Source organism: Muntiacus reevesi, chromosome 9, assembly GCF_963930625.1.
Source record: "Muntiacus reevesi chromosome 9, mMunRee1.1, whole genome shotgun sequence".
NCBI classification, from domain to species: domain Eukaryota; kingdom Metazoa; phylum Chordata; class Mammalia; order Artiodactyla; family Cervidae; genus Muntiacus; species Muntiacus reevesi.
In genome coordinates this window covers 9,034,079-9,047,122 of record NC_089257.1, presented here as the reverse complement: position 1 = coordinate 9,047,122, position 13,044 = coordinate 9,034,079, and the positions used below count along the sequence as shown (strand labels likewise).

The 13,044-nt window shown below is 39.9% G+C and overlaps 1 protein-coding gene across 1 annotated transcript; it reads left to right on the top strand.

Moving 5' to 3' along the window:
* Positions 1-1,931: 1,931 nt before the first annotated feature.
* On the top strand, positions 1,932-12,791 carry LOC136175505 (olfactory receptor 4A47-like). The gene is made up of 2 exons (XM_065945782.1): positions 1,932-2,100; positions 11,926-12,791. Exons 1-2 carry the CDS (start codon positions 1,932-1,934, stop codon positions 12,789-12,791), a joined length of 1,035 nt encoding a protein of 344 aa, XP_065801854.1.
* The last annotated feature ends 253 nt before the right edge of the window (positions 12,792-13,044 follow it).

Genomic DNA, 13,044 nt, shown 5'->3' with positions numbered 1-13,044 from the left:
ATTTATCTACTGAGCGTACCCAAGCTTCTTCTTCAGAGACTCTGGCATCTCAGGGGGAGGAGGGCGAGGGAGTCTGAAGTAGACCTTCACAGAATCATAGATAAACCATTGTAGCGCAGTCAGAGTGCCGATCATGATGATGCGGGCAAAGAGTCCCTTCCATACACCTCTAAATCCAAGTCTCTTGAGGACCTGAGAGGCACTGCTACTCTTCTCTTTATTCAACACAGACACCATGGAATCGGCAACAGTACATTTAAAGCAGGCAAACTTCATCATGGTGTACTTCATAAAAGCCAAATTTGCAGAGCCCCTGCAGGGAGTAGTCAGTGAGGGTTGGGGCCCATCCTTTGGCCAAACCACAGGACTCACAGTCTGCAATATCCAACAGTCCCCAGAAACTCTCTCACCTGGCGGGGGGTCTGGGCTCTGGTATCTGCAATACTGTTAATCTTCAGCAGAATTTTCCGGTTCCTCATGACTGCAATTATCCAACATATACCCAGGACTCGGGGAGGGGTGCCGAGTCTTGATTCCCCTAGTCACTGTCTTCCCCCGCATATAGAACTCGAGTTCCAGGGGAGACTCTCTCTCTCTGGGTCGTTCCTCTCCTCAGGTCCCTCTTAGGGCACTCGTTTTTCCAGTGCCCCTGTTCTCTGCAGTAGGCGCACTGATCTTTCTTTAGGGCCTGCCTTTTTGGATTCTGTTTTTCTCTCGTCCAGGGGTCTTGAGGTTCCCTCAGTTCTGTTCTGGCTTTTATCCCCACAAAAAGAATCTGGGCTAGCTCCCTCCGGTTCTTCTGGTTTTCCCTCGTTCTATATTCTCTATCTTCCTTCCTGATCTTGTCAGCTAACTCCCTTTCCTCCCGTCGAATTCATTCTTCCCTTTCTTCTGGGGTCTCCCTATTATTAAATACCTTTTCAGCTGCTTTTAATAAATCCTGTATCGTCTGTTCTCCCAATCCCTCTATCTTTTGTAGTTTCCTCCTAATATCTGGGGCTGCCTGATTTACAAACGCTAGTAGAACTGCAGCGCATGACTCCTCAGCCTGGGGGTCCATGGGTGTATATTGCCTGAAAGCTTCCATCAGCCTCTCTAGGAAGGCTGCCGGGCTCTCAGTGGGCTCCTGCCTTACTAAATTTACCTTTGCCAGATTTGTCGGCTTTCTTGCTGCGGCCCGCAGGCCAGCCATCAGAGTCTAGCGGTACACTCGGAGACCCCCCTACCGTCCGCTCGCTCAAAATCCCAGTTAGGCTGCAAGAGAGGAAACCCCTCGTCCATGAGATGAGGCTGGGCGGGTGGCCTCCCGTCGGCCCCTGGGACCCGTCTCCGTGCTTCTGTCAGAATTCACTCCCGTTCTTCTGTGGTGAAGAGCACCTGCAACAGCTGCTGACAATCGTAGTGAAAGGAGAGTTTCACCTGGTCAGGCTCTAGTCACTGAGGCTCACTTATTGTAGGGCCTTCAGAGTCCGCCAGAGTGTAGCCCTGGCCCGGACTCATCAATTGCCCCCACAACCATTCGCCTGTTCACTGAAACTCCTGCCTGAAAAGAGTAGGAACGAGACCAGAGACAATGCCGGCACACACACAAACACGGAGAACCGAAGACAAACACACGGACAGACAAACGTCGGCCGACAACACAGAAAGCTTTCTCCTGTGCCAGAAATCTTCCTGCTTCACAGCAGGCCCTCGGATTTACACTGGACTTTCCTGTCCTGCCTGAGTCAATGCCGGCACACACACAAACACGGAGAGTCGAAGACAAACACACGGACAGACAAACGTCGGCCGACAACACAGCGCTGGGTTTTCGGGCCCCCTGAGTTTTCCTGAGCACCGGTGCTATTATCTATCCTTCCCCTCTGTCCTGGAAGTGTTCTCTTCCCCCACTCAAGGGATCCCGGACGAGCCCCCAAATGTTATACCCGATGTCCGAATCCCCAAGCGGGAACAGAGAAGGCCTCCAAGACAATGCAACTCACAGAAAGGGAAGTTTATTACTGACTCCAGCCAGGGCCTCTGCCGCAACCAACGCAGTGGTGCGGGTCAGAGACCCCGAGCCCAAGCTGTTACACAAATTTATAGGCGTGGTTGGAAGTTGGTTTAAGCGGATTGGTTACAAGTTTGCAAAGCAGTTTCATTGGTCAATACTTTCACGAGCGTGGGACTTTCCTGGGGGTTTCCGCCCCATTCCTAATTTCCTAATTGGCAAACAGCAGTCAGTATTAAGTGAAAGCTAATTGGTCCTAATTGGCTAATTGGTTGTATCCTGGTGGCCTGATAATCTTACCAGGTAGGAAGGCCTACTCCTAATCTAAGCTGCGTTACTTCTGCTCACCTCACAGTAGTACTATGTGGGGTTCAGAACAATTTCCTCCTTTGGGAAAATGTCTGCAACTGGATTATCACCCTAGGTTTATTGCGAACCTGAGGTATGAGACTGGACTCTACCCTGTATCACTCCCTGCTCTCTGTCCTGTCATGGTTCCTACTCTATGTATTTTATTTTATTTTTTATTTTTTTACTCTATGTATTTTAATAACAGAGGATCTGCTAGTCAGGTTATTCCCATCAGCAGTGGCTCCTAGTCATAATTTTGGTCTTTCCTTAAGAGGGCATGATTTCAGGATCTTTCTACTCTGCCAATCATGACTGCTTCACCATGTATGTATGTCTATATGCCAGGGATAGCCTTAACTTTACTGTATGTTTTAAAAATAAGAAGTATGATTGTTCTTTCTACTTGGAATCACTTGAGATTTCATGTGAATTTTAGGATGGCTTTTTCTATTTCTGCAAAATTTTTTTGAGGTTTTCGTAGAAATAACATTGAATTTGTAGATCACTTTAGGTCATCTTGGTATCTTAATTTTTGTTGTTGTTCAGTTGTTAAGTCTTACCTGATTCTGCAAACCCATGGACTGAAGCATGCCAGGCTCTTCCGTCAATTACTGTCTCCCGGAGTTTGCTCAAACTTTGTCCACTGAGTCAGTGATGTTATCTAACCATCTCATCCTCAGTCACCCCCTGCTCCTCCTGTCCTCAATCTTTCCCGGCATCAGGGTCTTTTCTGATGACTTGGCTCTTTGCATCAGTTGGCCAAAGTATTGGAGGTTCAGCTTCAGCATCAGTCCTTCCAATGAATATTCAGGATTGATTCCCTTTAGGATTGACTGGTTTAATTTCCTTGCAGTCCAAGAGACTCTCAAGAGTCATCTGCAATACCACAGTTCAAAAGCATCAGTTCTTTGGTGCACAGCCTTCTTTACGGTCCATCTTTCACAACTGTACATGACTACTGGAAAAAACACAGCTTTGACCATATAGACCTTTGTTGGCAAAGTGATGTCTCAATTTTTAATACACTGTCTAGGTTTGTCATAGCTTTTCTTCCAAGAAGCAAGTATCTTTTAATTTTGTCTTAGTAATATTAAAAATTCTAGCTCATGAATGTATTTCCATTTACATGTGTCTTCTCTAGTATCTTTTGGCAATATTTTGGAGTTTTCCTTGCTTAAGTGCTCTGCCTCCTTGCTTAAATTTATCCAAATATTTTATTCTTATTAATGCTGCTGTCAATGGAACTGGTTTCTTAATTTCTTCTTTGTGTTGTTCATTGATAGTGTGGAAATTCTACATCCTTTCATAATAATAATAATTTTAAAAAACTAAACAAATCAGGTATTGAAGGAAATTACATCAACATAATTAAGGCCATAAATGATACAACTACAGTTCACATCATACTCAACATTGGAAGATTGAAAGCTTTTCCATAAAGGTCAGAAACAAGACAAGAATGTACTTTCTGATCACTTTTATAACAGCATTACAATAATAATTTCTGCCAAATATTTAGTGTTTTCTATATATAGGCAAGCTCATCTCTGAAATTGATTTTTACTTAATTTTACTTAAGAAACAGTGCTTCTGATGGTAGCCACATCCACTTCTTTGGATCTTACCTTAAACACACCTTTCAGAAAAGGTCACCTCTGATTATATTATTGATAGTAGAATTTTCCCTCTAGTATCTGGCACAGTCCTCTATTTGTGGTCTTGAAACACTGAAATACTACAACCACTTTACTACTTATTGTCTCCTTCCTTGTTGTGAAATCTATTATAAGAATATAACACCCATACAAGAAGAAACTTTTATACACTTTCCATTTTATTATTTGTGGTGTCCTCAGCCATAGCGTAGTTTGTGTAGTCAAATAGATGGTCTAAGTACAATTTAATGATTGGATAAATATTTGTTATATCTGAATTGATTATGCATTTCATATATTGACCAAACATCAAGGAAGAATAGTTTGAGTACTAAAATATTAATAAAAAGAAAGAAAAACTTCATATGACAAGTAGAAAAATACATGATAAATTGCTTTGCTGAAGCAAATCAGCTGGGCTGCCGTTTTGTTCTTAACTGGCAGTAGTCTGAAAATAATTATAAACCAGTTTGTTTTACAATCACTGTCACATCTTTCTGACCCTAAAAGGTGATGTGGTTTACTAGTGGTTTTTTACATACTTTAAAAATTTACTGGAAAATTCCAGTGAATTGAATTGAGCCAAGAATCATTCTTGGACACAGTCCAGTTCTAAGATTTAATGATCTGTGTATTTCAGTTCAGTTGAGTCACTCAGTCATGTCCGACTCCTTGCGACCCCATGGACTGCAGCTCACCAGGCCTCCCTGTCCATCACCAACCCTCGGAGTTTACTCAAACTCATGTCCATTGAGTCGGTGATGCGATCTAACCATCTCATCCTCTGTCGTCCCCTTCTCCTCCTGCCTTCAGTCTTCCCCAGCATCAGGGTCTTTTCAAATGAGTCAGTTCTTTGCATCTGGCCATAGTATTGGAGTTTCAGTGTGGATAGGATAGATAAAATGCAAAGTAATCTTCAGTTCTATTTGGGAAAAAGGCATATTCTTTTAAGAAATGATATACATTTTTGAGAAGTCCCTCATTAGGCTTAAAGAAATGTGCAAAAGAAAGGAAAAAACAGAAAAAAAAAAAAAAAAAAAAGAGCGAGAATGTCTCCCCAAAATCTCAAGTCATCTAGTCTGGCCACACCAACATGACAAGATGAGGACTAAGTTGCTGAGTGGTGTTTTCTACTTTGAAGTTACTTGGAAAAGTAATTGCTTAACATATGTATCCCTGGAAAATGGCTATTTGCTATCTTCCTAGGGAAACATAGGATTCAAAGGGATTTTTTTTGTAAATTACCCTAACATGATAAACCTTCGTTTCTTTGTGGGCACTTTGAATTTTGTTTAAATAATTGACAGTGCAAAAAGAACAGCTGTCTGAAGAACCAGAAGACTCCTGGGAGAAAAGAGAGAGACCACTAAATTAAATAAAGTATTTCTTCAAGTAATAATGAAGTCTGTCACATTTTCTTGTCATCCTAGATTAAAGATGAATTCTGCCAAATCACCTCACAGCAAGCCTCTTAAAGTTGACAAAAGCAACTGATATTGGGAATCAGATTTCAAAATTGTGTAACTTTATTATGTAAGAAATTAAATTATTTTGAAATAAATTAAACTTTGATTCTAGTTCTTATTTTATCAATTAAAATATTTAATCTTCTGAAAATTAATAGGATGCTTTAAGCCTCAGATTATTCAAATAAAAAATAGAGATTCCCATTTTTGTTACTGTAAACAGAAAAAGTGATACATTAAATTGGGTACATGATTGGAATTCACTGTGGGAGATTTTAGCAGTGAAGGGATACAATCAGGACAAGACTGAGAAAGAATAACTTGAATTGCTTCAGGATAACAAGCTGGTCGAGGCCAGATTAGAAGAGGACATACTTGACTGGAGGCTTTTGCAGTGGCCAAAAAAGAAACGGAGTTGATATGTGGTAGAAAATGATCGAATTTGTGATGAATTTTCAAACTAAGGACAACAGGATTTACTAAAGCTATGAATAAGTGAGAGGCGGTCAATAAGGCAGTGAAGACACTGAGATTTAACATGTGAGCAATGAGGCTGAGTGGATGCCATTTAACAAGACTGGGTGCACCTTTTATAATGTGGGCGGTGTTAACTTTTGCAGTATATGTACTAAATTGATATCTAAATGCAGGTATCCAAAACTGGATACACTGAATAGAAAAATGTGCAAATAAGTGTAGATGTCGGGGCTAGGGACATAACCTTGGTACTTACGGTCAGGAAATGAGGGTCATCAAACCAAAGACCCTCAGAGAGGCTTCTCAGTGGGTTCTGAAGCAATCCAAGGCAGCGACCTTCTATTCATATTTCCATCTACTCACACCTAACGTGTAAGTTCATTTAAGTGTGTTTCTATAACTATGCCTTCATGACTTTATGGGGCATATTTCCATGAAATTCCCTTGTCATCCGTGTTTGTTCAACCTCATTTCCTTTAATTGGCAACTGAAACACTGCTTTTTCAGGGATGATGTCTCCTGCTCCAGGTTGGTAGATGCATTCTTACGCTGCAATCCTTAGCATTTTGTCCAGATTTTTATCACAGCACTTCTTCCATTGGTCTGGAATTGTCTGATGCATCTTTGTATGTTGTATCACTGAGGGCAGGGAACTAGGCCTTTTTAAACTTGCTCATCACGATGTCTGTGCCCCTTTGGACACAGATTGGTACTCCAAACACAATGTTTTAATTGGATGTAAAAATAAAAAGATTAACGTGTAATACATTTAAAACTTTTCTCCCTTGTTTTGTAACTTAACTGCTTCTAATACGTGAACTCAGCTCCTATGCAGACTAGAGGAAAAATGTAACTGATTTCACCTTCTGGGCCTCACATAGAACTCAAAAGGGCAGAAAATCCTTTTAGTTTTGCCTGGCTCTTCTGTATTTTGACAGTGGTGGGCAGCCTGCACATTGCCATGACCATAATTGTCAGTAAGACCCTGAATTTGATAAAGTATTATTTTTTGTTTTACTAGCTCATCATTTTTAGACCTAATTTACTCCTCTTTTGTTTCAATCAGAGTTAATTCAGACTTGACCTTTGGGGAATGTATCAGAGCCTTTGAAATTTGCATGACATAGTATTTTACTGGGCACTTTTTCTTTTTGGTGAACCAGAGATCACCCTTCTATTGCTCATGGCCTATGACCATAGTATGGCCATCTGTAAGCCCCTGCGTCATTTGGTTATCACAACAAAGGAAACTATAAGTAAGGTGAAAAGACAGCCCTCAGATTGGGAGAAAATAATAGCAAATGAGGAAACAGACAAAGGATTAACCTCAAAAATATACAAGCAACTCCTGAAGCTCAATTCCAGAAAAATAAATGACCCAATCAAAAAATGGGCCAAAGAACTAAACAGACATTTCTCCAGAGAAGACATACAGATGGCTAACAAACACATGAAAAGATGCTCAACATCACTCATTATCAAAGAAATGCAAATCAAAACCACAGTGAGGTACCATTACACGCCAGTCAGGATGGCTGCTATCCAAAAGTCTACAAGCAACAAATGCTGGAGAGGGTGTGGAGAAAAGGGAACCCTCTTACACTGTTGGTGAGAATGCAAACTAGTACAGCCACTATGGAAAACAGTGTGGAGATTTCTTAAAAAACTGGAAATAGAACTGCCATATGACCCAGCAATACCACTTCTGGGCATACACACTGAGGAATCCAGATCTGAAAGAGACACATGCATCCCAATGTTCATCGCAGCACTGTTTATAATAGCCAGGACATGGAAGCAACCTAGACGCCCATCAGCAGACGAATGGATAAGGAAGCTGTGGTACATATACACCATGGAATATTACTCAGCCATTAAAAAGAATTCATTTGAATCAGTTCTAATGAGATGGATGAAACTGGAGCCCATTATACAGAGTGAAGTAAGCCAGAAAGATAAAGAACATTGCAGCATACTAACACATATATATGGAATTTAGAAAGATGGTAACATTAACCCTATATGCAAAACAGAAAAAGAGACACAAAAGTACAGAACAGACTTTTGAACTCTGTGAGAGAAGGTGAGGGTGGGATGTTTCAAAAGAACAGCATGTATATTATCTATGATGAAACAGATCACCAGCCCAGGTGGGATGCATGAGTCAAGTGCTCAGGCCTGGTAGGCTGGGAAGACCCAGAGGAATCGGGTGGAGAGGGAGGTGGAATGGGGGACCGGGATGGGGAATACGTGTAAATCTATGGCTGATTCGTGTCAATGTATGACAAAAGCCACTGGAAAAAAAAAAAAAAAAAGCAGAGACATTGTGTTGTCAACAACAACAACAACAACAACAAAAAAGAGCCAGTGGGTTTTAATGGATTATTTATTTTATATCAATTAGTCTTTTGATGATGTTTGTCTTCTCAATGCTGTTTCTATCCTACAGTGTTCTCTGGGTTTATATTAAATTTTCTTTTTTAGCATCTTGAGGCAGAAGCTTATTTTACCCCTTATTTATTGTTTTCTAATATCTGCATTTAAAGCTATAAAATTCTCTCTATAAGCACTCTTTGAGCTGCATCTGATTAATTCATATATGTTACATTGCATTATATTATATAGTCCTTTATGTATATGTATATGTGTAAGTTTTTATATAAATAATTTTCATAGGTACTTTTGATAGTTATACTTTTTATACATTTATTTCATATAGCTATTATTTACATGTGTATCACTATCTTTCTGTTGACAATACTTTGAAAATGTTCACTGGTAATTTTAGGCTCTTCTTGCTTAATTGTAAACAGTTGGAAAATGTTATGTTTTGCTCTCAATTTCTAGTTGAATTACATTATTGTGACATGTATATGGGGATCCCCTGGTGGCATATACATACATACATATATATATATATGCAACTGTAGGTGCAGATGCTCAGCCATTTCCAACTCTTTTGCTACCCTGAACTGTAGCCTTCCAGGCTCCTCTGCCCATGCAATTTTCCAGGCACGAATACTGGAGCTGGTTGCCATTTCTCCCTCCAGGAGATCTTCCAGACCCAAGGATCAATCTCAGATCTCTTACATCGCCTACATTGGTAGGTGGATTCTTTACCACTAGCCATAGCTGGGATGCCATATATGTGTATATGTATATATACACACTCAAATATATATGTGTGTATATAATGTATGATTTAAGTCCTTAAAAATGTATTGCAACTTGTGTCATCACCTAGAGTAGAGGCCCTCAACCCCCAATCCATGGCTTGTTAGAAACCAGGCCTCACAGCAGGAGGTGAGTGGCAGGCAGGTGAGCCAAAATTCACCTGTACTTACTGCTGCTCCTGTCACTGACATGACTACTTGAGCTCCACCTGTCAGCTCAGTGATAGCATTAGATGCTCACAGGAGTGCAACAAATGTCATGCACTTCAATCACCCAGAAACCATCCTTTCCCCTACCTTCCACCAACAGTCTATGGAAAAATTGTCTTCCATGAAACCAGTCCCTGGTGCCAGGCTGGTGCCAAAAAGGTTGGAGACCACTGGCCAAGAGTATTTTTACTTTGGTGAATGTCCCATGAGCGTTCTGAGATGAATGAACTAGTCCCACAAACATTTTCTCCTTCTCCACTCTGATACTTGCACAGATTCTATCAACTTGCCTGTCTGAAATTATGTGACAACCTTTATCTGCATTTGAAATAAATGTTAAATGACTTGTTCTGAAATTGATATTCATAATATTTGGGAATCAATTTGGGTATCATCTTCAAAGATAAAGTTTAAAGTTAAAAAATATTTACTTATTTGAAAGACATGATTTAAATAGGAAATTTATCATAAATTTCATTTCTGCCCAGACTGAACTTTTCCATTTTGGTGATATGACTTCAAGCTGTTTCCTATGGTTTTCCCCCAGAGGACAGGTATGTATAAGTCATGCTAACAGTGATTATTCTGGTGACATCTCTGGAGATAAGGAGTCTACCTGCAAAATTATGACTAAGGTCCCAATGAATTTAATTAGCTGAGACTCATCCATGGAGATGCACCAATTGAATGCTTTATCCATTGTATCTGCTGAACTTAAATGTAGATGAATTATGTACAGTCCTTTGCCCTGACTTGAGGTGCCTGTAGCAGTAATTTCATGAGAGCTTTCTTCTCAAATTGAAATGATGGACTCAAAACGTGATAATGTATATATGTGAAATTATTCTCCATCCTTCAGGAAACACAGAGTTCATCAACACTGCATGAAGATAGGACAGAATAAGTGATTCAGAATCAAAATGTCACAAAGGTTATTTCACAATTTTACTTCTATTGTTGTAAAACACAAACAGCAAATTCTTACACAATTTGAGTTTTCTTTCTCTCTGATTAAAATGTTGATTTAACATTTGTTTGTTATCAGGATAAATCCTGCCAACAGTGAAAATTTGTATTCTCCTTTCACAATCAAGATTCAGAGTTCCTTAGGTAAAAGGGCATTCATATTCATTTTGAAAATCCTAACAACTTGAAATGAACTGAGATGAAGGATTGAGATGAATCAGTTTTCCTGAAAGCATGGAGAGTTGGTCACATGGAACCAGTTCAAGGTCTAGTGATGCTGCCTATATCTTGCTTCCCATGTTCCCAGAGAAGGCATCGGTGCATGGAGGACAAGAAAGAAGGTACCGGAGCCCAGAACATGGACCAAGTGGAGCTCTGCTTATGCAGGTGACCCAAGAAGTGTATTTAGAGACAACATTCTGAATGAGATTTCACATTTTGCAAGAGCACTTGATGGGATGAGAATTAATCTTTGAAGCTTTCCTTTGTAATTTTCTTCATCAACCATGTTAGGAATCCTTTGTGATTATTTAGTATGTGAAGATTGACTGTAGTATTCCTTTTGGATAATTTCATATTCTAATAATCTGGAATAAGTTATCCTACTCAAAGATAAACTATACTTAGAAATTATTTTCAAGAGTAATGATTTGAGGATATTTTCATGAGCAGATATTTATAAATCTGATCATAGCTTCAATTTATAAGTTCTCTAAACACAGCCTGCCAATCTGTTAGAAAATATTAAAAAGATGAGATAGCACCTGCAGACCTTGACTGATTTAATTTTCAAGAAATCAAGCAAATACTATGGTAAGAAAATTGTGACTTCAAGAACTAATTTTCTGTTTAGAGGTGAGCTTCAGCATCATATTATATGTTTGTTGGTCTTTCGGGAGTATTATTCCTTTAATTGTTAGTTAATATTTTAGTTTATTTTATAATTTTATTTTTTATTATTTAATTGTTTGGAGATCTTTTTCAATTTTAGATACTAACTCTGTGCATATCCTCTAACATGTAAATCTTTCTTCAAGCTAACTTTGTCTATTTGTGTTTTGGTAGCATTTCCTAAATTCTTTAAATAATTTGAAATTATCAAATATGTCCATTGGGGATTTAGTGATTGGTTAAGAAGATTCTTCCACTCCTATAGTGTAGAAAGTAACTTTCTTTTTTAAAAACTGAAAAATAAATATGAAGTAAATCTTGCTTTACCTTTTTATTAAACCTTCAATCCATTTTTATTTTTATACAAGATATTAGCTTATGTACAATTTAATTAACTTCCAGAAGGAAAGCTAGATGTGGCAGCTGATTTCTTTAATATTGAGTCCTTCTCCCACATATATCTCTAATTACTTGCCTTCCCGTTGGTCTGTAAGAGTGCCGAGTTTAGGGACAACATTTCAATATGCCTTGTATTATAATATCTGAAAAATACCAGAACATAATAAACCAGATAGCTTATTTGTTCAATGACTGAACAAATTATCTTAAGATGTGAAGAAGTCAGTCATATCAATACTAACTATATTTGCAGGTAATTTTGCCTGAGCTCTGAAAGAGCGTTTAGAAGCAGCTGTGGAAGCAAGGAGCAATGTAACTGAGTGTGTCCTCTTGGGCTCACTCAGAGCCCCAGGGTCAGGAAGCATTATTAGTCACGCCCTCGCTCACCTACACCGTGACGGTGGGCGGCGACCTGCTCACCGCCCTGACTGTGGTGCTCAGCGCAGCCCTCGACGTCCCCACGTACTCCTTTCTTGGCTACTTATCGCTTATGGATGCTCTTTACTCTGCTACGGTCACCCCAAATGTGATTGTAGACTTACTCTACGAGAGGAAAACCATTTCATTTCGAGCTTGCATGACCCAGCCTTTTACGGAGCGCTTATTTGGTGGTGCCGAGATTTTGCTCCTGGCGGTCACGGCCTATGACCGCTGCGTGGCCGTCTGCAAGCCCTTGCATGATCTGACAGTCATGAATCAGCGAGTGCGTGTTCTGCTGCTGCTGCTGCCCTGGGTTGGTGGGTTTGTACACGCTGTTGTCCATATTCTCTTTGTTTACGACCCCCCCTTCTGTGGCCCCAATGTCATTGACCACTTCGTCTGTGACATGTACCCCTTGTTAAAGCTCGCGTGCACTGACACCCACATCATTGCCCTCACGGTGCTGGCCAGTGACGGGGTAACATGTGTGGTCCTCTTCACGCTCCTGCTCCTCTCCTACGGGGTCATCCTGCGCTCCCTGAAGGATCTCAGTCGGGAAGGGAGGCGCAGAGCCTGGTCCACCTGTGGCTCCCACCTCACTGTGGTGGTCCTCTTCTTCGTGCCCTGTATTTTTCTGTATGTGAGACCTCCTTCCACCTTACCCATTGACAAATACTTGGCAGTGTTTTATACCATCATCACCCCTATGTTGAACCCTCTGATCTATACACTGAGAAATGGAGAGATGCAAAATGCCATGAAAAAGCTCTGGATCAGAAAAAGAAAATGAGGCAGCAAGGGAATGGATCTTTTTCTTGAAGAAATGCTCTTTCCCAGGAAAGTCACTTGTGGTTTTTTTTAACTGTAGTAAATGTCTCCTTAGATTGAATAGCTTGGTTGTGATGAAAAACATTTTTTATTTAAATAGTTCCAGAGATCATTATATATATAATGCTTTCATATTATCCTAGTTCAAATTATATATTTAGTTTGAAATACACTTTTGTGATTTCCACAATTTCTTGTGGAAAATATGTATACTT

Bases quoted from the DNA above. Each gene is read 5' to 3' on its own strand.
- LOC136175505 (XM_065945782.1), top strand. From the start codon at position 1,932: ATGTCCGAATCCCCAAGCGGGAACAGAGAAGGCCTCCAAGACAATGCA. The intron at 2,101-11,925 runs GTTGGTTTAAGC...GGGCTCACTCAG, and splicing joins ATTTATAGGCGTGGTTGGAA to AGCCCCAGGGTCAGGAAGCA.